At 36.6% G+C, this 25,120-nt stretch overlaps 1 protein-coding gene and 1 long non-coding RNA gene across 2 annotated transcripts in view; one reads left to right on the top strand and one right to left on the bottom strand.

Annotated features, from left to right (window-relative positions):
* PRKAR2B (protein kinase cAMP-dependent type II regulatory subunit beta) overlaps window positions 1-25,120 on the top strand; it is a 96,559-nt gene that overhangs the window by 56,848 nt on the left and 14,591 nt on the right. Inside the window, exons 3-6 of the mRNA XM_049893479.1 lie at window positions 7,662-7,714; window positions 12,840-12,923; window positions 21,388-21,494; window positions 23,714-23,867. Coding sequence (XP_049749436.1) covers window positions 7,662-7,714; window positions 12,840-12,923; window positions 21,388-21,494; window positions 23,714-23,867 — 398 coding nt within the window. The remainder of the gene's footprint in view (window positions 1-7,661; window positions 7,715-12,839; window positions 12,924-21,387; window positions 21,495-23,713; window positions 23,868-25,120) is intronic.
* LOC126081518 (uncharacterized) overlaps window positions 1-25,120 on the bottom strand; it is a 52,353-nt gene that overhangs the window by 22,168 nt on the left and 5,065 nt on the right. Inside the window, exon 2 of the long non-coding RNA XR_007518414.1 lies at window positions 23,502-23,581. This is a non-coding gene — a long non-coding RNA (uncharacterized LOC126081518). The remainder of the gene's footprint in view (window positions 1-23,501; window positions 23,582-25,120) is intronic.

Genomic DNA, 25,120 nt, shown 5'->3' with positions numbered 1-25,120 from the left:
TTAGTGAGATACCGTGTAGCAGTAAGAAGTTTTACTAAACTGTCAGTAAGTTTATGTTCAAAATTTAGCTGTTGTTAAAAGGAAGGGGATTTATGTAAGGACTAATTTTTTTTTTTTTCTGAGCAGTATATCAGACTCTTCTAGGAAGTGTGACTCTTGCCTTCCTTATTCTGTCTCTTCTGGCCTTAGGTGTAAGGAAGGTGGTTATAGTATAGCTAGAATTAATATGGAGGGGGTAATATTAATAATAATATTTTTCATTAATTACCTAAGATGTACCATATTTTGTGTTATCCCTCTTTTACCCTTGCCCCAGAAGAGAGATATTAATATTCTAGTTTAATTGGTGGAAAAATTGATGTTTATGATTTGCCTAAGGCTGAATCGACTCAATGGCACTGGGTTTCTGGGTTAAGGCTGAAATATGAACTTTTCTGTCCTGCTGCAAATCATACATTCAAAAGCTAATACTATAACCCACTAGTCTGGGAAGTAAAATTGAATACTTTGAGATGGGTAGAATAAGCCATTTAAAATGTCATGTCCAAGTTAAACATGTCTTCCCAGGGATTTATACATTTTTCTTTATTAATCCTAGAATTATGGTCAGTATGTGTTTACCAGTAATTTAAGCAAGAACAAAAAAAAATTTTTTTTTAATTCCTCTGGGTTTTCTTTTTAGTTATTTTATTCAGTTTTTATTGTGTGAAAGAGGCCATGCTAGCATTTAACCCAAGAACTTTACCCCAAGTTCAGGCCTTTTGATTTGTCCAGAAGAGTTTCCTCTGTATAAATACCCATTTACAGTGAGGTGAAAGTGGCAGATGTCTAAATTAATCCAATGGAATACCTCAATGAAACATATTTTTTAAAATTCCTGTGATATTTACTTCACCGTTACCTTTTGAGATAAATAACCAGACCTCTTCTAGGAAAAGATCCAAATGTATAGGGCTAATTTTTGAAAAAACTAGAGGTTTAAATTAGATCTCTTTAGGAACTTTGACTGCTTTTCTGCATTAATGAATTCTGACTAATCTGGTTTGGGGAATGAATCATCTTATTTGTTTTGGGAACTTTTGTGATTAAAATGAAAATCAGTGTAAGTAACTTAAAGTCATTATTAAATATCAGGAATTAAGTCTGGATTTTAAATTTAAATAGCCATGTACAGTTCTCAGCGTATGGTCTTTCATCCATACTGGAATCCCTTCGGTTGCTCGTTTTTTTTCCAAGCTCTGAATTAACTTCATTATGATATTTATATTTGTGTGAGGTATAAAAGACACTTCTCAGAATGTATGATTAAGTACCGTGTGTGTAAGTTTGAAGAGAGGGCTAGAGAGTATAAAGGTGCAAAGAAATCTTGTTTAGGGTGGAATCACTTCCTGACCAATGAGACTCTAGAATGTTTTGTAGTAGAGGTAGTAGGAAAAAAAAAAAAGAAATTCTTAAATAAATTTTTTAGAATTGGTAATAATATGTCTGGTTAATTTAGGAACCTATCTGAACAAGTTTAAAATAGAGTTTTATAGAGAACCAGAATGTTCTTTATTAGGGACTAATTAAAGCCCCAGTGATAACCTCAGGGAGAGTTGATGAAACATCCTAGATTAAGTGGAAAGCATGTTTGTAACATTTCACCAGGACAGCATTATATAGTTAAATATCTGAGCCAAAATTTTACAGTAAAATTCTGCTGACATGAATATAACTGCTTTGGAAATTAAGTATTCACTTAAGTACTATTTAATGAAGCCTGCCAAAATTTCTGCAAGGTAAGTAAAGGATACATTTATATCACCTTTTTTGTAGCTGAAATACAGCCAGTAATAGAGTGGATTATGATAACTTTTAATATTTTGATGCAGGAAGCCATAAAATATTAAGCTATGAATTAAATAAGTATCTAGCTAAGATTTGAGGCAGTTTTAAGCAAATTGCAATGATTTCATCTAGAGTTTATGAGGCAGCCTTACTCTGTAGATTTTTAAGTTAACTTTTTTTTTTTTTAAATAAATATGAAGTTAATTTCAATCCTCCCTCCCTTGTAAGCCTCTGAGAAAGAGGGAGAGAGATGGATTGAGAGAAAGATCTGTGTAAACCTGGGTTTGGAGCTATCAGATGGCTTCTGTGGTACTCATCAGGACCGTTCACAAATGTTCTGGCTTTATTCTTTAGTCTCCTGAGAACATGGTAAGATGGCACTTCCTTGTCTCCTTCAAGTTAGAAATGGCCATGTCACTTGGCCAGTAAAATGTGATCTATATATTCCTTCTTTGAAGAAGTGATAGACATCACTTCCAAACAGGCTTTAGGAGCCAGTGAGCAAGTTGCCCCTGCTTTGTGGACTGGTGACATTCCAACTGGTGGAGGCTCTGTTAGCCTGTAGCCTTCAGTGAAGACCACATGGAGCATAGTATCCACTGTCCTAAGATGGACATACAGTATCTATCACTAAGTATCACTAAGCCACCAAGATTTGGGAATGCTTGTTACTGCAGTGTGTATAAGCCAGCCTAACTGGATGGAGGCAGTTTTCCTAGATCTAAGGATCAGGAAGAAATTGAAACATTGCTTACCAACTAAGGTAACTATCCATTTCTTCAACCATTTTTGTTAACATCTATGTACCATTCTCTGTTCTAGGTGCTAGGAATACAGCAATGAACAAAATAATCTTCCTCAGTAAACTTCTTCACACATTCCTTACCACCTATCTTAGTCATCTAGTGCTGCTATATAACAGAAATACCACATTTGGATGGCTTTAACAAAGAGAAGTTTGTTTCCTCACAGTAAGGGGCTAAAAGTCTAAATTCAGGGCATTGGCTCTAGGGGAAGGCTTTCTCTCTCTGTCAGCTCTGGAGGAAGGTCCTTGTCCTCAATCTTCCCCTGGTTGAGGAGCTTCTCAGGTGCAGGGACCCCAGGTCCAAAGGACACGCTCTGATCCTGGTGCAGCTTTTTTGGTAGTATGAGGCCCCCCCGCCCCCACTCTCTGCTTGCTTCCCTTTCCTTTTATCTCTTGTAAGATAAAAGGTGGTACAGGCCACACCCCAGGGAAACTCCCTTTACATTGGGTCAGGGATGTGACCTTAGTAAGGGTGTTATATTCTCATCTTTAACATAAAATTACAATCACAAAATGGAGGACAACCGCACAATACTCGGAATCACGGCCCAGCCAAATTGATACACACATTTTTGGGGGGACGTAGTTCAATCCATGATGCCAGCTACTTAGGATCTCCTTTTCTGTGAAGCCTTCCTGTATTCTCTGGGCAGATGGTGGCTTCTTTCTCTTTTGTGTTCCTATGGCACTTTGAACATATCTTCATTATGGCACTAATTCATTCAAGTATTGTGATTATTCTATTTCTGTCTTGCTTTGATTACTTAGAAAACAGATGTTTTATGTATTGTACGTATTTATATAATTTAACATGATATAAAGTATAGAAAAACAAGTTATCCATTATTTATAATGATACAAGATAATAAGTCCTTTGCGTCATCTCTTTACTCTTTGCAGCGTCCCCCAGCACTTCAAAAAATGAGGCCTCCTGTAAGGCCTTTTGCTTGCATGTGATTTGTGATTAAAATGTGAACTTCAATATTTTGGACATGTTCTCCAAATGCTTTTTCTCGGTGAATTAAAAATTTTAAGATCATCACTAATAGGTCAGAGCAGATGTATACTGAATTACCTGGGGAGAAATAGGAATGAATGGGGGGAGGAAAGAGCCTATTGACTTGACCTAACAACCAATTAACTTGTTCTTCTGTGCTTTTATTAACTGTAACTGCTATATGCTTATGCCAGTGTTTCTCAATCTTTTTCATTATCACCTCCTTCCCAGAAGTCTTTTTAGACCTTTTTTCCCCCTAATTGCCCCCAATGAAATTTTAGTACCGTAGATATACTCCATATCTTTTTATGTAGTGTATGTATTTCTGTGCTTTATACAAAAAAAAAAAAAAAAAGCAGGGGTGGGGTGAGATTTTTTGCACTTTAGGAACCAATTTTCTCGGTTAAGAATGCATGCCTTAAACTAACATTTGTAAAAGGTAAACTTTTTCCTTTTCAGGAGAGTATTTCACCTTCAGTAAGCTAAGTGTAACCATATTGAATCAGAACTCTGTTGTCTAATACACCTGTGCTTTTTTAATACTTTTACTGGAAGGTAATTATTTAAATAAGTATACTGAAAGTATATTGAGATTGAATGAGATAGGATACATTAGATCAGGGTTCCTCAGCCTCAGCACTATTGACATTTTGAGCTGAATAATTCTTTGTTGTGAGGGAAGGGGGACTTGTGCATTGTAGAATGTTTAGTAGCATCCCTGTCCTTTCTACCCATTATGTGTCAGAATCCTCCCCCACCCCCCCATACCATCCCCACAGATGGGACAACCAAAATATCTCCAGACATTGCCAAATATTACCTGGGGCGGGGGGCAAAGTTGACCCTGGCTAAGAACCACTGGTCTAGGTATATAGAAGGCATAGAAAGCTTAGGTTTCATAATGATAATGGTAATAGTACTAATGATGATAATACTCCTGATGCCATCTTGTGATTTCTACATCTGTGCCAGAATAAAATCCATATAGATTAAAGGGTAAGAGTAAAAAGATCTAGCCTTTAAAAAACTGAAAAAAGCAGAGACTCAAACAGAGACTTGAACACCAATGTTCATTGCAGCACTATTCACACAACCCAAAAGGTGAAAACAGCTTAAATGCCCATCAGTGGATGAATGGATAAACAAAATGTGGTACATACATACAATGGAATACTACTCAGCCAGTAGGAGAAATGAAGTCTTGATACTTGCTACAATATGGATGGAGCTAGAAGACACTATGCTGAGTGAAATAAGCCAATCACAAAGGGACAAATATCATATGCCCTCACTTACATAAAAAGACAAGAAAAGGCAAATGTATAGAGAACAAAGTTTATTAGTGGTTACGAGGGGCAAGAGGGAGGGGAAGAGGTAGGGGTTAACGGTGATGGAAATATTGCATTGATTAAAGGTAGGGTTGCACAACTGATTATTGTAATTGCTGTCAAAGGTGTATACCTGTAAAACAGTTGAATTGGCAAAAACTGTGTGATGTATTTACAACGCCAAAAAAAAAAAAGTAGCTGCTGAGGCTGGTTATGTACAACCAAACACCTCATGGGATTTGGTATCTTGGTTTCGAGGCTTAGGGTCATGGTTTCATGTGACACCCCAGCTAACTGGCCTAATAACATGTTTACTGCTTCTGTTCTACCTCCTGGTTTTTTGCTTAGTGCCTGGGGTCTTAAATGCTTGCAAGCGGCCATCCAAGGCACAACAATTGGTCTCTATTTGCTTGGAGCAACAAAAGGAGCATCAGGAATAGAAGGAAAATATGAGATGTGTTGATAATTGCTCCATTTTCCATGAGACCAGTAAGAACTGGACAGTGTCCAGCTACCATAACTGAACATTTTGATCAAAGATTCTATAGAATTCCGATCAAAAGGGGGATGATGCAGAACAGAATTTCAAATTCCCATGGATTCCAGACTTCTTAAAGCCATGGAGGTGGGACGAATCCCGGAAACTATTGTCCAGAGATAATCTTTTAACCTTAAACTGAAAATATCCCCTGAAATCTTCTTAAAATCAAACAGTAGTTTACTTTAACTAGGAAAAAATGTCTACATTATACTCTTTTAAGAACTGTTTATATGGAATCAAATTGACAACAGCAATTTGAAAGATTAGATAGGTACTTTAGGGAAAGGTGAATTTATGTTAATGGGGGGAACAACTCAGAAAAGGAAGGTGAGAATGGTTGTACAACTTGAAGAATATTATCAGCATCATTAAATGATACATGTGAAAATGTTGAATTAGCATGTGTTTTCCTGTGTATATTCTCAGCAATGGCAGCAAATAAAATTAAAAAAAAAAAAAAGAGATATAACAAATCTTTAAATTTTCAAATAAGGAAGGAGTTTCCAATCTCAAAACAGTGGTACTTTTGTGATGTTTAACTTAGGATTTAAGTCACATTGAGGAATTTTCTTCCCTGATTTTATTACATTAAAAATAAACATTCACAATCTGTAAAGCCTTTGTTGTTATAATTAAAAATAAGTTGGATAAAACAGCTGTGAGAAATATGACAGATAAAGTGGTATTAAAAGACTGGTGTAAGTCATAAACTAAAAATTCCCCATAGACTAGGATAAAGGGAAAATACAGTCAGCTTGTAAACATTTGAAAATTGTTCAAATTCAGTAATAGTTTACATTTTTTATTTAAATTGACAAAGAGTCTAATTGGAACAGTAACCAATTCTGTTGTACAGTTAGAGGAGCCTTCTTACTCATTCTTTGTAGGGCAACCTTCCAGAAGGAAACTTGGTTTAAATTGTACATTTTAGCCCCCAAAAATAATATTTGGGAATAATTCCTACGGCATAATCTGAAATGTAGAAAAATATTTATCCATGATGATGTTTATTCCAGTGTTGCTTTAATAGAAAAGTACTGGAAGCTAGCTAAGTGTCCAGCATTAAAGGAATGGATAATTATAGCGTATGATAAATAATCTGCATCCTTAAATGAAATGTTTGCAAAATACTTTTAATGCCACAGGAAATTCTAATAGTGTGAAATGAAAAAAGCCATTTTTAAAATTGTGTGTGCAATAATAAAGACTGGGAGGAGATATACAAAATGTTAGTAGTATTTGCCCCTGGGATATTAGATTATGGATAATTTATGAAAGTTACTCGTAGTTATATGATAAGTCATTCCATTGAAGACTTAGGCTTTTTTCCTGTTCTTTTAGGTAATTTTTAGATCTTACACTTTTGTTTTTCTTTTAGCCAATCATTTTTTTTTTTTAAATTGTGCTTTAGGTAAGATCTTACAAGTTTCTGTAAAACCAAAAAAAACAAACCCATTGCTGTCGAGTCGATTCCAAGTCATAGTGACCCTATAGGATTGAGTAGAACTGCCCCATGGGTTTCCATGGGGCAGCTGGTGGATTCCAACTGCTGACATTTTGGTTACCAGCCAGATGCTTAACCACCAGGGCTCCTACATTTCTATAACTTATAAAGTAAAACAATTTTTTTTTCCTTTTTTTATTGTTACATAATTTACATACCATAAAATTCATACTGTACAGTTGAGTGGGCCTTAGTTGTTCAAAAAGTTATGCAACCATCACCACTATCTAATTCCAGATTTTCATGACCCCCAAAAGAAACGTTGTACCCATTAGCAGTTGTACCCTATTACTCACCCTCTCTTATCCGCTGGAAACCACTAATCTTTCTATTCCTATGGATTTACCTTTCTGGCATTTGGTTCATTTTTATATCTCGTATTTCTCTTATTTTAGTGTTTCCAAGACAAAATATTTTAAGCTGTGTTTCCCTGAATGGGAGAAAGCACAAACCAATGTCAATGTCTTAAAATGCAGCTTTATATTTTAAGAGATTCCTATCAATTGCAATATGAAACCACATTTTGGGGGTCTAGATGAGGTAAATTAATACTTGTTTTTATACTGTGTTACTGTTCCTGCTCATTACTTTTAAAAAGATATATTGTTATATGTTTCTCGATGAAAGAATTTTTTAAATGTTCATTTTTGTATTTATAGTATGTGCAGAAGCCTATAATCCTGATGAAGAAGAAGATGATGCAGACTCCAGGGTATGTAATTTACTGAATAAATTAATTTTAAATGATACTGCTGTATTGTATAAGGAAAATGATTATAGAAAAGATGTAAACAGGCGTATGGGTTAACCGAGTCATCACGGAAATATTTTGACTATTTCTTTCCCTAGTCTTAACCTCTCAAAGCCTACTTCTATTTGAAGTTTTGTACAGTTACTTTTATCTAAAGAGTATCTCTTTGCCATCTTGTGAGGCCTCTGGGAAGGAGTCTGTTTTTTGAGACTATGGATATTTCTTTTTGGATAAAAGGAAAGATAAACATAAAAGCTCATTGTAGTTGTGGTTTTCTTTCTTTTGATAAAAAATGTCTGTAGTTGTTTTTCTCATAGTGATGACGTTATTTTTCTAAGACAGTTTTTCACTAAAGAAAAATAAATACTGGGAAAGGCCTTCTATTTCTACTGATTTATAACAACAGAAGCTTACTCTGAAACAAATAAATCACAGTAAAATTACATATAAGTATTAGTACAGTAGTTATTAGTTCAGTTTTTTAAATCTATGGGTATGAGTTTACTCAATAACTGATTTCTTAGAGACCGTGATGAATGTTTTCTCAGTGTCAGTTGAAGCCGTTTTCAAGCTGTGTCCTTTAGCTCAGTTCTCTTATTCAGTAGAAAGTAAACTAAGAGATTTTTGTGCCTAGAGATGGAAAGTAATCAATTTTCCTTTTTTTTTTGAGTACTGTTATGGATTGTTCCCCAAAAGTATGTGTTGTAAATCCTAACCTATCTATGCATGTGGTTATGATCCCATTTGGGAATGGGTTGTCTTCGTTATGCTAACGAGGTAGGATTAATGTAGGGTGTATCTTGAGTTGGTCTCTTTGGAGATAATAAAAGAGATTAAGCCAATAAGCTAGAAAGCAGAGATGGGAGAGGATAGACGCCATGCCACATGAAGACCACCAAGGAGCCAAAAAATAAGAACCTTCCCCCAAAGCCAACAGAGAGAAAGCCTTCCCCTGAAGCTGGCACCTTGCGTTAAGACTTTCGGCCTCCTAACTTTGAGAAAATAAATTTCTGTTTATTAAACCCACCCATTTGTGGTATTTCTCTTATAGCAGTGCTAGATAACTAAGACAAGTACATACTTTGCAGAAGTTCCCCTTTTTTCCTTTGGCCCTAAAAAATAAATAAATAAACAAAAAACACATTTCTGTAGTTCTGAAAAAGTATTTAAATAAGATTGAGTTTTAATGTGGAAAGGCAGGTGCTACATTCCTAAGTCACTAAAAAAATACATCATTAAAAAAAAAAAATTAAGGTCCCTTAAATGTATGTAAAATCCAGTGGTACAAAGAAAGGAGCCTTATGACACAGAAGATCTTAAAGGAGATCCCATTTCACCCCTAAACCCGTGGGGACTCCTGGCACCATGGCAGTAGGAGCTCATTTCTCACCTGTTGTTAGGTGCTGTTGAGTTGGTTCTGACTCATAGCAGCCCTATGTACAAAAGAATGAAACACTGCCCAGCCTTGTGCCATCCTCACAATCATTGCTATGCTCGAGCCCGTTGTTGTAGCCACTATGTCAGCCCACTCACTGAGGGTCTTCCTCTTTTTCACTGACCCTCTACATTAACAACCATGATGTCCTTCCCCAGGGACCGGTCCCTTCTGATAACGTGTCCAAAGTGTGTGAGATGAAATCTCACCGTCCTCCCTTCTAAGGAGAATTCTGGCTGTACACGCTACCAGAATTTAAATTCTTTCGATAAAGTCCACACATCCCAACCTCTGCTCTTCATACCTCACTGAAAATTATTTTGCCTTAAGAGCAAAGTACTTTTATGAATGTGTATCATGTTGTTACCACTCCGTGTGGTCTGAAAAACTAGACCTTGCTTATCATACTTTATGTATCCAGCAGCAACAACAGTGGACATTTAAAAACTACATGCATTCTTTATATTTCTGTATAAATGTGTATGATAACAATGCTTAGTGATTTAGATAAGTTGGATGTACCAGTTTAAATAGTAAAAAATCAAAATTAAAGAATATTTGAAAATATAGTTTGAAAACAATATGCAATAACTCAAAAACTGTTAGGCCTTGAAAGGAATTTTAGATACCATTTGGTCCATGAGATAGGTAAATGATTTGGCCGGGGGCGGGGGAGCAGGATCAAGAAGTCCAGACTTGGCTTCTGGGGAACCACGCCTATAAATGAGGGCAATTACTGGAGAAGGAGGAATCTTTGCTGGTGAGCATTCACCCCAGGAGTTATCCCCTGCAACATTCTTCTAAAATCCATTGCCATCAATTTGATTCCAACTCTAGCAGCCCTATGGGACAGTGTAGAACTGCCCTGTAGGGTTTCTAGATATATATATTTTTAATAATTTATTTGTTGTTGCGAAATATACACAGCAAAACATACAACAATTCAACAATTTCTACGTGTGCAATTCAGTGACATTGATTGCATTGTCAACTTCCTTATCCTAATTGTTCCTTCTCATTAACATAAACTCGCTGCCCTCTAAGTTTTCTATCTAATATTTTGAGTTACTTTTCTAGATATTTTTGTAACTACTGTATATGTTAATGATTATAATAAAGTGCTTTAGGTTGTCAATTAGAGGTTGAGTATTCTTTCCTATAAATTGGTTATTAAAAACGATACAGTTTTTTGTCATAGAAGCTGTAAGGCAAACTGCACCGTAGCTCTTGGGAATGATTATCATAGATTTCAAAATTAATTGGATTGAAACTGATATTCAAAAATGCCTGTGAGGACATTTTGATAAAGTAACATTTCATTTGGGCATTATTTTGTGGAAGCTATACATCATGAAATCCTTAAATTTCTTAGACTAGTACAAACGAATTTATTAGCTGATAGGAAATCAAAGAAAATTTAAGTACTTAAAACTCACTTTGGAGAAATAACAGAATTGAATTTTAGTTGGAATACCTTTAACATGTAGAAACTGGTAAAGAAGAGCTGTGAAATTAAAAAATGGAGCCTTTCTTTGTTCTTTTACTGCACAAAAAATTTTTTGGAGTACCCTCAGCATATCCAGCCCTGTACTAGGTGTTAGGTATACAGTGGTGAGCAAAATGGGCAAGTCCTTGTTCTCATGGAGATTTGAGTCTAGTGGAAGAGGCAGACAACAAGCATGTAACTTAATGAATAATTAGAAAATTGTTGTCCTTGTTGTGTGCTATCTAGTTGATGCTGACTCACAGAGATCCTGTAGGACAGAGTAGAACTGCCCCTTAGGGTTTCCAAGGCTGTAATCTTTATGGGAGCAGACCGCCAGGTCTTTTCTCCTGAGGAGTACGAAGGTAGGTTCAAATCGCCCACCTTTCAGTTAGCAGCTGAGTGCCCAACCATTGCACTATCAGGGTTCCTTAATTACAAAATATGAAGTACTAAAAGGACAGTGAAGCGGTGTAGGAATTAAGACAAAACTCAAAAAAATCAAGACTCCCTCATTATATGCATATAGATGGTTGGAGAAGGCACCTTGAGTTGAGACCAGAAGGATGGACACGCGTTCAGGCTTGCCTGAAGGCTGTCCAAGGGGCAGGAGCTCAGGAGTTTGAGGCTCTGAGTGAAGACAGGTGTATGTGGGTTGAGTGGCCTAGGTGAGGATGGAGATGGAAGGAGTGGGGACTGAATTCGCAGTAAGTGTAATGAAATCCATGGCAGGTTTAAGCTGAAGAATGGGTGCTCTGATTTAAGTTTTAAAAGGATAACTTTCAGCTGTGTGGAAAATAGATTGGCCAAATAGGAAAATATCTCGTACAGAGTTCTCTTGCTTAACAAAGTAGATACACCATATTTTCTTTAAATGAAATAAGTAAATCTTATTTCTTAATCAGTTTTCTAATTTTCTTGATTGAAAGGCAGCAGAGCATAGTAGAGTGGGTCAGCAAACTTCTGTAAAGCGTTAGACAGTAAATATTTTAGGCTTTTTGGACTATACAGTCTCTGTAGTTACTCAGCTCTGCTTTTGTAGCTTGAAAGCAGCAATAGATAATATATAAATAAATGTGACTATCTTCCAATAAAACTTTATTTATGGACACTGAAATTTGAATTTTGTATAATTTTTACGTGTCACAAAATATTGATTTTCTTTTATAGTCATTAAGAAAATATAAAACCATTCTTAGCTCGAGGGCCATACATAAACAGTTATGGCCCACAGGTCATGCTCCACTGACTCCCAGTTCAGAGTATAAACTCTGTATCCAGCCTGCCTAGGATGGATCCCAATTTTGTAGCTTATGAACTGTGTGTCATTGGAGAAGTTACTTTGCTGGGTTCATTTTCTTAACTCTAAATTGGCACTTGACTCATGGGCCTATAACTAGGGTAAAATGAGTTAATCTTTGTAGCCCTTAAAATAGTACTTGGCACACAGTGAATGCTAAATAAATGTTTAACAAATAAGATTTTTATCCCAAAATTAGAGAGAGAGATAAATTTTAATAAAAACGTGGCCTCTAATACAGTAAAAATCACACTTGGATATATTGCTGAAGTCTTGGTTATCCAGAAGCAGAGCTGTCTCATCCAGAGGTAGGATCATGCCAAGTCCATCCAAAAGGGAAAAAAAAAAAAAAAAGAGTTTTTAGAAGTGGGAGAGCATTTAAGAATTTGCTTGCTTCTAGAGACTTTATCTAGTTTCAGAGGAAAGAACTACATCCTGAGAGAGTGTTAATATACTCAGTAGAAGAAAATAAAGGTGGTCTCTAGATTTCCGGCATGGCTGTTTTAACCTGTGTCTTTTTGCACTCATTCCACTGTCTGGGAGCTTTGGAGTCTTTCTAGCCAATTGTAGACCTTTGTATAACAAACTTGATAACCTGGAGTAAAATACTTACAAAAAAAAAAAGTCAGTGCTATATTGATGAAAATACACTGTTGCCTTGAGACAAATTGTATTACATTCTCCCACTTATTGGCCTGATAGTTATATTTTAATTACTAGTCGCTTAAAGTGAACCTCAGCATTAACAATTCTTTCTTCTAACGTTTTGATAATTTTTTTTAGGAGATGTTGTCTCCTTTGAGAATATGTAAAGTAAGTAATAATGGTTAATAATGGTGTTTTGTTTTTTAATTTGCTGTCCTTTTAGATTATACATCCAAAAACTGATGATCAAAGAAATAGATTGCAAGAGGCTTGCAAAGACATCCTGCTGTTTAAGAACCTGGATCCGGTAAGATAGATCTTAATAATAGAAATGATTTTTTTTCAGTGCCAGTGTCAAGAACTATGCAAGGTCTTGGATTTTACCCTCCTTACAAGCTAACAAAGGAGCCCTGGTGATGCAGCATTCTTGGTACACCCAGCAAGAATGCAGGGATGCTCAGGGCCCATGGTGAATTTCCTCTCTCGATAGCCAATAACGCCCAGTGCCGTTGAGTCAATTCCAACTCATAGCCACCCTGTAGGACAGAGTAGAACTGTCCCACAGGGTTTCCAAGGAATGGCTGGTGAATTCAAACTCCTGACCTTTCAATTAGCAGCTGAGCTCTTAACCACTGCGCCACGGGGGCTCCTTATCCAATAATAGTAATTATATTTTAATGTCTTCTACCTTCTATATTATACGTATTTTAAAAGTAATATTTACTTGGCTTTAAAGGTGGGGGGATAATTTGTTCTTTTAAGGATTTAGAAATCTCTATTCTTTGGTTTTAGGTGTACTTCTTGAATGTCCTCTCTCAGCATGAGTGAACATGCTGTTCAGAACTTATCCTGCACTCTGACCTAAATCTTCGGCTTCCTTCATCACAGATTATTCTTGTTCATTGCTAAACTCCTGCTGACAAAGAAGCGGGAAAGAACTCCTGCGGCCATATTCTGAATGTGAAAACTGAGTTGGCTTTTATAACTTATCCCAACTTCTTTTCTGGTTCAAACTCAGCATATTACAGTTTTCAGATTGATGGTGGATTAAAACTGCTAACCTTTCTGTTAGTAGCCGAACTCTTAACCACTGCACCACCGGGGCTCTTTTTTAAGATGAAGTCTCCTATAAAAGGACATTTTTATAAAGATAGAAGTACTGCATCATTTCACGTCTTCTACGCTAGGTCATGTTTATACCCTGAAATATTTTTAAAATCACCTTTGTTTCTAATACTATTTGTTTATATCATGATCTCCAGGAGCAGAAATTACATTTTGTGACTTTGGAGGTCTGTTTCAGTACCACATATTACAAGTTTGTATGTCCATCTCTGACAGGCCTGCCTGAATCGATCATACCAAAGGTCCATTAGCCACTTCGTTCATTGACCAGTTCTCTTCAGGGCAGGAATTAGGTCACGTCTTAGGTAACATATGCCACTCAAGGCTCTACACGTGCTGTTGTTGTTGTTAGTTGCTGTGGAACTGATTCTGACTCATGGCGACCCCATGTGTGCAGAGTAGAATTGCTCCATAGGGTTTTCAAGGCTGTGACCTTTTAGAAGCAGATTGCCGGACCTGTCTTCCAAGACACCTCTGGGTGGTTTCGAACAGCCGACCTTTAGGCTAGTAGTTGAGTCTTTAACTGTTTATGCCACCTAGGACTCCTCTACACATACTAGGCTCTCAAAAAACAACAGCAGCAGCAACAACAAAAAATTGTTGAACAAGAATAGGAATATTTGAATTAACCTTTTATGTTTATTTAAGTGTATGTATTTAATAGTAAATTATAGAATTGGCCATGTTTGTTATTTGTGGTAAGATAATGGTATTTATTCTAGATTATCTAGAACCCAAATCTTATTAAGTTATGCCAACCCTTTGAACTTAGTTATACTTCATAGTGTGTCTTAAGCCTGTTCAGAGTGGCTCTGCCATGTCTTTCTTTCCCTATCCAAGTTTATTCACTCAGTTCATTCAACCTGCATTTACTGAGCATCCACCCTGTACCAGGCATGGGGTCAGTGCTGAGAATCAAAAAGGCCTGGTTCAGTGCCCTGGGTTGGTATTGAGGCTGGCCTGTGAATCAGATGTTCTCTAAGGCAAGACCTCTTGCCCAGTTTGACCCAGGTTCTCCAGAGCACTAACGATGGAAGAATAACAAATGAAACAAAGAAATTTAGGAGTCTAGTCTGTGAATGGAAAAATTCTCTTGTAGTATTAAATAGTGAAGTAAGTGACTAAAGGGAATTTGTGAAATTTTGCTGGGCCTCTAAATAATCCCAAATCTCATTTATCTAGAATAGTATGTAGTTCTATAGAAATAGAGGGATCACCAAACTATGTGATCTCCCACCTCTATGAGTCCAAATAATTTATTAGGTAGATTCAACTGTGTGTGTGCGTATGTATGAGTGTGTATATGTTGCTAATTTTGGTATTGGGTTTAAACTAAATTAGTATTTAACTCATTTGCTCCAAAGGCACACAGAAGAAACTGTAAAATTAATCCTTAGTTTTACCCTTACAGGTAGGCTCCGACCAAGGATTTTTCAGCTAGAATGTTACATGGGAGGATTTTAGGGATCAGCAAAAACAGTGCTTCTCGAACTTTAATATGCTGCATATGATCCAAGAATCTTGTTAAAATGCAGGTTCTGATTTGTTAAGTCTGGAATAGGGCTGAGAGTCTGCATTTCTCACAAGCTCCCAGGTGATGTCAATGCTGCTGGTCCACAACCAGACAAGTAGCAAGGACGAGAGCCAGAAGTTTGGTACTACCATATGTTATTTTGTTTGTATACTTTCCTATTGAATTGAGGCGGTATTTTAATGCTTCAACACTGACTAAACAGTGATAATCTGTTGTCTGTACACTAAGTTATTAACAGGCATGAGTGATGAATGAAATAGTTGCTAGTTATACTTTCCTGGGATGCTGCTTATTCTAGTCCAGCTTCTAAATTAGTTTTCCTTGCCATCTCAACTTTAACTCTTATAAAGAATTGTGAAAATTTGGTTGCATTTAAGCTATTAAAAAACTTTTGTTAGTATACTCTGGCACAGAGCACCTTTGCTTAATTAAAGTGTTTGTTTATATATATATATATATATATACAGGAATTTTCTTTAGACTTCTTTTCATTGCTCTGCCAAAGGTTTTCAATATATATTTTAAAAACCAGTTCATAGGAAAAAAAGAAAAAGCTAGTTTATGAATTACCAATTGAAGGACAGAAAATTTAGGTATTTTTCATTGTTGACTATTTTATAGGGAAGAAGCAAACATATTTACACCCCAAACACCACATATTTACGTAGTGGTTTCTAAAAGATCTTTTTTGGCATTTGAGGAAAAAACAGCTTGATGTATTCCCTTCTTATCTCAAATTCTTTTAGAAATGATACAGGTATACGTAAGTAAATGTATTTATTTTTTAATTAAAATTATTGAAAAGTTAATTTTTTTCAATAAATTATCACTTGGAATAAGAAATTTATCCCTAACATGGCAGATGGAAGGTTTTAGGTTGTATTTCTATTTTATACAAACTTCTAATTTTTTATGGTGTATATTTTTTACAATAACTCTGAGTGCTTTTTAATTGAATTACGTATTTAACTCAGATAATCTCCTTATAGCAATGGTGGCTCCTTTCAGCTCTGTTTCTTGACTACCCACTATGTTTCAAGGCCTCTATAAAGTTCTAGAAGCCGCAAGGACATGGTTCTTGTTCTGGAACTTATAATTTAAGGAGAGATATAAACACATACACAAATCATTTCAGTAAAGTGCTATAATGTGGTCAGGGTTCTGTGTGAGGATGAGGGTCTCTTAGGCCAACCTGGGGACTCAGGAAGCTAGAGCGGCCACCGGAGCTGAGCCTCAGAAAATGAGTAGGAGCTCGCCAGTGGAAGTAAAGTAATCACCAGAGCCTGAAGTAGAAGACATCTAGTGGGTAGGAGCTAAGATATGAGCACTGCCTTCTGAAAAGTCATTCCCCAGTATCAGACTGAAGCATCGAACAAATCCTCAGGCTAAGTAGAAAAGAAGGAGCCCTGGTAGTATAATGGTTAAGCACTCGGCCGCTAACCAAAAAATTGCTGGTTCAAACCCACCTAGCAGTTCATCGAGAGAAAGACCTAGTGATCTGTTTCTGTAAAGACTACAGCCTACAAAATCTTATGGGGCAATTCCACTCTGTCACATGGGGTTGCTATGACTGAACAACAGCAGCAACAAGCAGAGAAGTGTAACAATTAGATTGTGACAATCCCACTTTGGTGGTGGTGGAAAAGGTCAAGTGGAGAAGAAGATGAGGGAAGTAAACAATGACAGAGAAATGACTCAGTTAGGAAAATATGACATGATCCAGGGAAGAGAATGGGCCTGGACTAGGGAAGGGAGAAAAAAGGTGGACAGACAGGAATAGTTTCATGAAATATTTAAACATTTGATTAACAGTACTTGGTACTTGGTGACTGATTGCATTAGGGTTTAAAGGAAAGTTAACTAGGATGACTCCCAGTGTCTGGCTGGAATGACTGTAAAGGCGATAGGTACCTTTTGCTATGATAGGAAAACCTGAAAGAGGAAAGGGAAGCTAGTAATTACTAATTAGCAAGAAGAATGATCTTGGCTTTGCATCTCATTTCAATTTTCTGAAATCGTTGTTTAGCTTGAAAACCTTGCACCTCCCAGGCCTCAGAACATTTTTCCTTGGAGTGCCGTATATTCATACATTGAGCACAGCATTTACAATTATTAATCTCTTTGAAGGTATTCTTTTCATGAATATTTTAATGCTGGACTCAGTAGGCCATTTTCCTTTCTGAAATGTTTCTAATTCGAGGCAAACTGAAATAATTTTCCTGTGCTATTTTTTTATATGATAGGTTCTTTTCTGTTAATGCAGAGTAAACAGTTATTTTTCAAGTGAGTCAGTTCTTTTATTGAGTGCTGTCTCAGATTTGCATTCTGTAGGAGAATAATATGTGGATTTTCTACAGTAGTTGTCAGTCATCATGATAAGCCTCTGCATATTAAATATTTCCTCAGTTCTTTTCACTGTGTTCGTAATTATGGGGAAATTACATTTTGATTGACTAGAACAGTCGCCTGTCACAGAGAGGTTCTAAGAGAAATAATTGTTCTGTGTTTCATTTTATCAGGAATTACTTTTTCACATATCTGTATATGAATTCTTTAGGTTTTAATGTTTTTAAATGCAGCTAACCCCAAAATTTACTTTAGCAGTTTTTGTCTTTTCTTCCCATTTGACATTTAAGTAAAGCTGATATTCCCCCTTCACCTACCCTAAAACAGTTGACATATAAATAGTATGCAGAAGAAAATATTAGTAAACCATTTAATCAACCTTCAGAATTTTGAAAGGTGACCATATGTTGCCTGGGTTGATAAACTCATTTGGGTAAAATGGTCTCCGTGGGGCCAATTAACACCACATCAAGTGAGCACTGTTTTACTGCCACGTTGGCTACAGCCCCGGCTGTTTTTCCTCATACAGGTGCCAGGGCTCACACAGGGACCCAGGGAGGGAATGAAGAATGACTTAATGCAAACTCACTGGTGTCATTCTTGCAAAAATTTCTCCTAGTCCACATGAAGATACAACTTTATGTCCTGTATTTAAAATGGAGAGTTTGGTTTTTTAATTAATTGAAAAATGTAAATCTATGTGTGTGTGTGTGTGTGTGTGTGTGTGTGTGTATGTATATACACACTTACACACAGTTTACAAGAATTCAAAAAGAACAAAAGAATATTTGGTGAAAAGGAAATCTCCTTTCTGCCCTGTCTCCTGGCAGCCCAGTTCCTCAGGAGCCACGTTCTGTTAGCATTATTATATCTACTTTTCTAGGGTTATGATATGCATATACAAGTGTATTCTTTTTAAAATTTTGGTGGCAGCAAACTCTACAAAGTGTATACCCTGTTTTCTTTTCTTACTAGTATTTATAAAGTCCACATTCTTTTTTTTTAATTATTTTTATTAGTGTTAGTTTATTTATAAAAATTTGAATTGGAACCACTTATATATTATAAAATTAAGCCATGAAAATACATTAACATTTTGCTGTCATGCAATGTGTTAAAATTATATATATAGCCCCCCCCCCAAAAAAAAGCCCAAACCTGTTGCCATCAAGTCAGTTCCAACACATGGCGATCCCATGTGTTACAGAGTAGAACTGTGCTCCTTAGGATTTTCTTGACTGTAATCTTTTTGGAGGCAAATCACCAAGCCTTTCTTTCATGGTGCTGCTGAGTGGGTTCAAACTGCCAACCTTTCAGTTAGTAGTTGGGCACAAACTGCTTGCACCACCTGGGGACCAGGTATATATAACAAACCAAACACCAAGCCAAACTCACTGCCATTGTGTTGATTCTGACTCATAGCAACCCTGTAGGACAGAATGGAACTGCCCATAGTTTTCCAAAGCTATAAATTTTTATAGAAGCAGACTGCCATGTCTTTCTCCCATGGAACACCTGGTGGGCTTGAACTACTGACCTTCTGGTTAGCAGCCAAGCACTTTAACCACTGCATCACCAGGGCTTCTCTGTATATAACAAGAAGCTTCAGATAGCCAAAACAGTATTGAAAAAGAACAAAGATTGAGAACTCACAGGTCTCGATTTCAAAGCTTACTACAAAGCTGCAGTCACAGTATGGTACTGCCATAAGGATAGATATATAGACCAGTGGAACAGAATTGAGAGTCCAGAAGTAAACCTATGCATCTTTGACCAATTGATTTTTGACAGGTGTGCCAAGACCATTCATGGGCAAAGAACAGTCTCTTCAACAAATGGTACTTTTTATTTACTTTTTAAAAAATGTTGGCAGTCATGTTTTTAATTTTCAGGCTATTCATTTTTCTCTGATTTGTTCTTTTTCTAAACATCCTTTTTTGTTTGTTTCATGCATATAATACCATCTTGAATATTTCTGGGCATATAAAATAGAACTTTCTAAAAACTCTTTACCGTTCCCTGAAATATGTCTCACTTGGTGTTATTTTGGTGTTTATCATAGTTTTGTAGGCTACCAGAGGGGCAGTAAAAAAGCTGATTTGGAACTCTGAGTAAGTAGGGCAGGACTGTCAACTGCTGTACTGTTTAGGTTGAGTTGACAGGGAGCCAGCTGTTAGATTGGGGAACCCCTAACTGCCAGTATGTGAAGGTCTTTGTTCTTAGGCACCAGTGTTTCCAATAGTTGTTCTAGTTCTAATTTTTTTAGTTTCTCCCAAGAACCTCACACTGATCTTTTGTCTGGGGACAGTTGGGGTTGACCCGTGGCTGCTCCGCATTCCATGTACAGGGTAGAGGAAATCAGAAGGAAGGTACCAACTGATCCGTGTAGGACTTTGAATCAGCCCCCTTGTTTTCAGTTCTGTGACTCACTCCCACCCCAAATGAACCAGGTGTTTCCAGGCCTGGAGCCAGTGGGTGTTCAGTAAGGCACACCGGGCTCTCTACACTGTAGGCTACAAGCTCATCTGTGCTGCACTGGGTGCTCCTTCCATACCCTGCATTTAACTCACCTTGTCTTGGGAATCTCTCATTCGTTGTTGCCCCTTCCCATACTTCATATTATTATAGATTCATACCTTTGTATCCCTTATAAAATTTTTATGGGGTTTCAAAGAGAAGATAACCATGTGGTCTGTTCATCCTCTTGATCTAGAATATCTTGTTTCTTTAACCTGTGTTTTCCCCTTGGGTCTTTTTTCTTTAATCTATCTTCACCTTCTTAATTTACTTATCTTAATAACTCATTTTGGCTTCAGCAGTGATTGTTGTACCCATAGCTTCACCAAGGGTTCAGAGCTTATTAAGTGGCGGAAGACGTCAACCCCAATGACTGTTAGGTCTTTTGACTTGGCTTTTAATATTGCACCATGTTCTTTTCCTATATCCATTTATTCTGTTCATAGGTCTCTGAATTGTTTCTGTATATGTTCTGAGGAAAGATTTATTTTACCTCTTAGTTTATTCTCCTTAGCTGAAGTTTATCCTTAAGCCTTGTCAACGACACATTAGCTGAATAAAAAAAATTGTATACAGTTTAAGTAGTCGTTGAATAATAGTTATAATATTTCTGGCTTCAGTTTTTAAAAATCTGCTTTAGGGCGGGAAATGGTTGATTCTTGGAGGAACCTTATTGACAGAGTATAATAGAATATTTTCTGTAATAGTTTTTGGTTTTGCTTTTGTTGTTTTTCTCTTTTGTTCTACTTTGGTTTTGGTGCTAAACCAAAACAAAGTATTGGAGTCAGGATCTGAACTCAGCAAGTATTTAGGTAATCTCTACATAAATTCTAGTGATGACTAATGTAGGAGACTTTTTAAAAATGGGATACGTGTCTTTAAAAGAAATTTGAAATAGTTCTTGACTAACTTGGTCATTTCAGTTGCTAAGATTGTATTTCATAAGGCATATGGTACTTTGGTGGTTAATTTTATGTTTAAAGTGGTGGTAGATGCAAATACTCTGAAATAGACTTAATTATAATTACTTTTATTTATATACTGAATATGAGAGTAAATATATAATCATCTCATTTGTATGTGGTAAGGAAGCCTGCACTATTTATTTTTTCTGACAAGACTTAATGGCAGTGATGATATTCCCATTTCTTTGATTTTGTTCATAGAATATAAAGCCAATTATGATTATGTAAGAAAATATGGTCTAGATAAACATAAAGATTATATCTTTTTTTTTTCTTAACAATAGGAGCAGATGTCTCAAGTATTAGATGCCATGTTTGAAAAATTGGTCAAAGAAGGGGAGCATGTAATTAATCAAGGTGATGATGGTGACAACTTTTATGTAATTGATAGGTAAGTTTTACATAACCTCACTACCGAAATTTAAAGAACATTTTGTGTAAAATATTAAATAGTTATTATAGCTAATGGAAAATTAATATGTAATAGTTGCTATTGCTTCTTTTATTGCTATGTAATAGGCACTGTAAGCCTTCTTTTAGTATGTATTTTGACTATAAAAACTGCCTTACATTTGTACATGGTACGTTCCCTTTTCAATTTGATCCTAATCACCTATTTGATAGACGAAGAGACTGAGAAACACATAAGTGACATGACTCAACTAAGGTCACCCAGTCAGTGTAGAACCAACCACACAGACAGGTCTCCTGGCCACTGCTCAGGCTCTTCCCACAGCTCCACACTGCCTGAGATCTCACATTTATCAGAAAAGAAAGCTGTATGGAAAAGCAGCACACAGTATTTTAACAGATTTTATACTGAAACAATTTCAGCTGGACTGGCAACTTGATTTAATTCTCACCTGAACATTTGTTATATATTTTATCCCATTCAAAACAGTATATTTAGTAAACAGTTTTAGTACAAAAGACTTCAAATAGGACAGTTTGTCTATAGTTCAAAAAAATTTTTTCATGGGACAAATTCTAGAAGGTAATCTTGGAATAGCCATTCTATCCATGAATTATGTTAGAAACCAATTATTTTCTTCCTTTATTCTTAATACCTTTTGTCAGTTATCTTATGTTTTTGTTATTGTTTTATGGCTGTTCTTTACCATTCTTAATCCTTTTCCAATCTTAAAAGCTACTTTCTTTTTTGCCAACTTTATTTTTTTTTTATTTTTGTCTTTGTTTTTTTGTTAGGGTTTAGCCACAGAATAAAGCCAAATAATTTCCTGTCTGCCTTCACAGGTGCTTCTGCAGGTCTTGAAATCATCCTTATTCTGATAAATTACAGTATGTAAAATACGGACAGTCATCATGTGCTGTGCATAGTTATTATAAATATAGGGTCTGGATAATATGCAGTACAGTGACATGCAAACTGAGTTTTATATTCCTAGGAAAAGAAACCCCAACTCAAAGCACAGAAAAACTACAGAGAGTTCAGGGTGAGATAGTAGTCTGAATTCCTACCACATTTTACTTTAGATCATGGGTTGGCAAATTTTTTCTGTAAAGGGCCAGAAAGTAAATATATTAGACATTGCAGGCTGTATGGTCTCTGTCACAGCTACTCAACTCTAATTATTATAGCATAAAAACAGCCATTAAAAAAAAAACCCATTGTGGTCAATTCCAACTCATAGCGACTCTTATAGGCCAGAGTAGAACTGCATCATAGGGTTTCCAAGGAGAGGCTGGTGGATTCGAACTGCCAACCTTTTGGTTTACAACCATAGATCTTAACCACTATGCCACCCGGGCTCCAGAAAAACAGCCATAGGTAATGCATAAACAAATGAGTGTGTCTGTGTTCCAATAAAACCATATATAAAAGCAGGCAGCCAGCGTGTAGGCCATATTTTGCTGACCTCTGCTTTAGATTATAAAGGACCCTAGGAAGTATTGTAGAGTAGTGGCTGACCAAATTGTTACAAACCAAAAAAAAAAAAAAAAGAAACCTGTTGCCGTCTAGTCAATTCAAACTCATAGCGACCCTATAGGACAGAGTAGAACTGCCTCGTAGGGTTTCCAAGGAGCAGCTGGTGGTTTTGAATTGTCAGCCTTTTGGTTAGCAGCCAAGCTCTTAACCACTGTACTACCAGGGCTCCCAAATTGTTATAGATATATAATTTTTGAAGTTACTTTCTTTTGATTACAAAAGTAATACATGTTCATTTTAGAAACAGAACCTTTTCAACTTATTAATGGTCCCTGGAATCCCTTACTGTTCTTCCCCCCAGAAATAGCCATGTCAGTGGGATATACATTCCTCCAGTGGTTGTCTGTGTCTATTTGGTTGTATTCTTAATTATATTCTTATCATTTATTATCTTAAATGTTCATTGTTTAGTCTAATTTTTCTAACAGAAGCCTGTTCACCAGCACTTACCGTAGTCTAGCTGATGGTCTCTTCATGCTCATCTAGAACAGATGGTGCCTCTGACACATAATGATGCCCTTTTGTACTTGCTGCCATCAGAGGGAAAAAGGAAAGTGGAAAATAAGATTTTATTGCACAGGACCCTTCCCTGAGCTAATGTGTTAACTGTAATGAAATTTTACATGAATTACTTTTACCTTTAATTTACGTATGCTCAACAGAGGAACATTTGATATTTATGTAAAATGTGATGGTGTTGGAAGATGTGTTGGTAACTACGATAATCGTGGAAGCTTTGGTGAACTGGCCTTAATGTACAATACACCCAGAGCAGCTACAATCACTGCTACCTCTCCTGGTGCTCTATGGGGTTTGGTGAGTAAAGTATTTGACTCGAACGCTATTATTTGTAAAAATTGTTCTAACAATAGCTAAGTTGATAGAGTATTTTAACCTAACAGGTATATTTATTTAGGATCATCACTTACTGAGAATTTGTTAAGCAGCTGTTGGATGCTGAGTTACTGGGCACCAAGATGGTGCTGAGTTAAATCTTCGTGTCCTTTTCCTCTGCTTCTCTGGTCAAGTCAGGAGCTTAGGACCTGTCGGCCCTGGGAAGGACACTCAGACCCAAAGTGTTCCTCTCTTATCCATTCTTAAAAAAACAGCCAGCCAAACAAACAGCCTTCAGTGCTATTTTCTCAGATTGGTTCCTGAGGTGAGTATTATAATGTGACCGATCAGTGGTTCCCAAAGCATGGTCACCTAACTAGTAGCAGCTGTGTCTCCTGGGAACTTGTTAGAAATGCAGATTCTGGGGTCCGCATCCAGACCTATGTAATCAAGATGGGACCCCAGCACTCCGTATTTGAGGAAGTCTTCCCTGTGATTCTGGTGCATGCTAGAGTTTGAGAAACCACTATAAACGGATTCTCTGGGTGGTAGAAATGATTAGTAATAATTTTGCATTTAAATGCAGCTAGTAGAGAAAAACTGCTTCATGCCTGTGCTTCTTAGCCTGGCTGCACATCAGAATTACCTGGAGTGCTTTAAAAAAAAAAAAACCAAAACAAACTCTCACCTAGGCCTCACCTGAGACCAATTTAATCAGAACCCTTGGGGGTGGGACCTGGGCATGAATACTTTTAAAATAAGTTTCTTAATGGTGATATTTCCACCAGGCCTAAATGTTGGTTTGTTTCATAGATGGTATCAGGATGCAAAGTAGCAGGGACTAGTAAAGCTGATTCGGAAGACTGTTTCAGGTAGTGCTTCTCAAACTGTAATGAGCTTATGAATCACCTGAGAATCTTGTTAAAATGTTGATTCTGATTCAGTGGGTCTGGGGTGAGGCCTGAGATTCTGCATGTCTCATAAGTGCCCAGATGGTGCCAGTGCTGCCTGGTGCTCAGACCACACTTTAAGCAGCCCTGATTTAGGGGAAATGTTTTGTTTTTTAAATTGTTTAGAACAGCTCACCCTATAGTTCTGACATGCGTTTATTAGGTTATTTCTCTCAAACCCTTGTATGGAAGGAAGAAAAGCTAGTTTAAGTCTGAAGTTTGTTAACAATCTTGTTTCCAAAGACTGTTGCATTACAGACGTTACATGCTACTCAGCCATGACTC

The sequence above is a fragment of the Elephas maximus genome, chromosome 8 (genome assembly GCF_024166365.1).
Source record: "Elephas maximus indicus isolate mEleMax1 chromosome 8, mEleMax1 primary haplotype, whole genome shotgun sequence".
Lineage (NCBI taxonomy): Eukaryota > Metazoa > Chordata > Mammalia > Proboscidea > Elephantidae > Elephas > Elephas maximus.
Note: the sequence above shows the minus strand (reverse complement) of the source record. Positions and strands in the feature narration are given on the sequence as shown.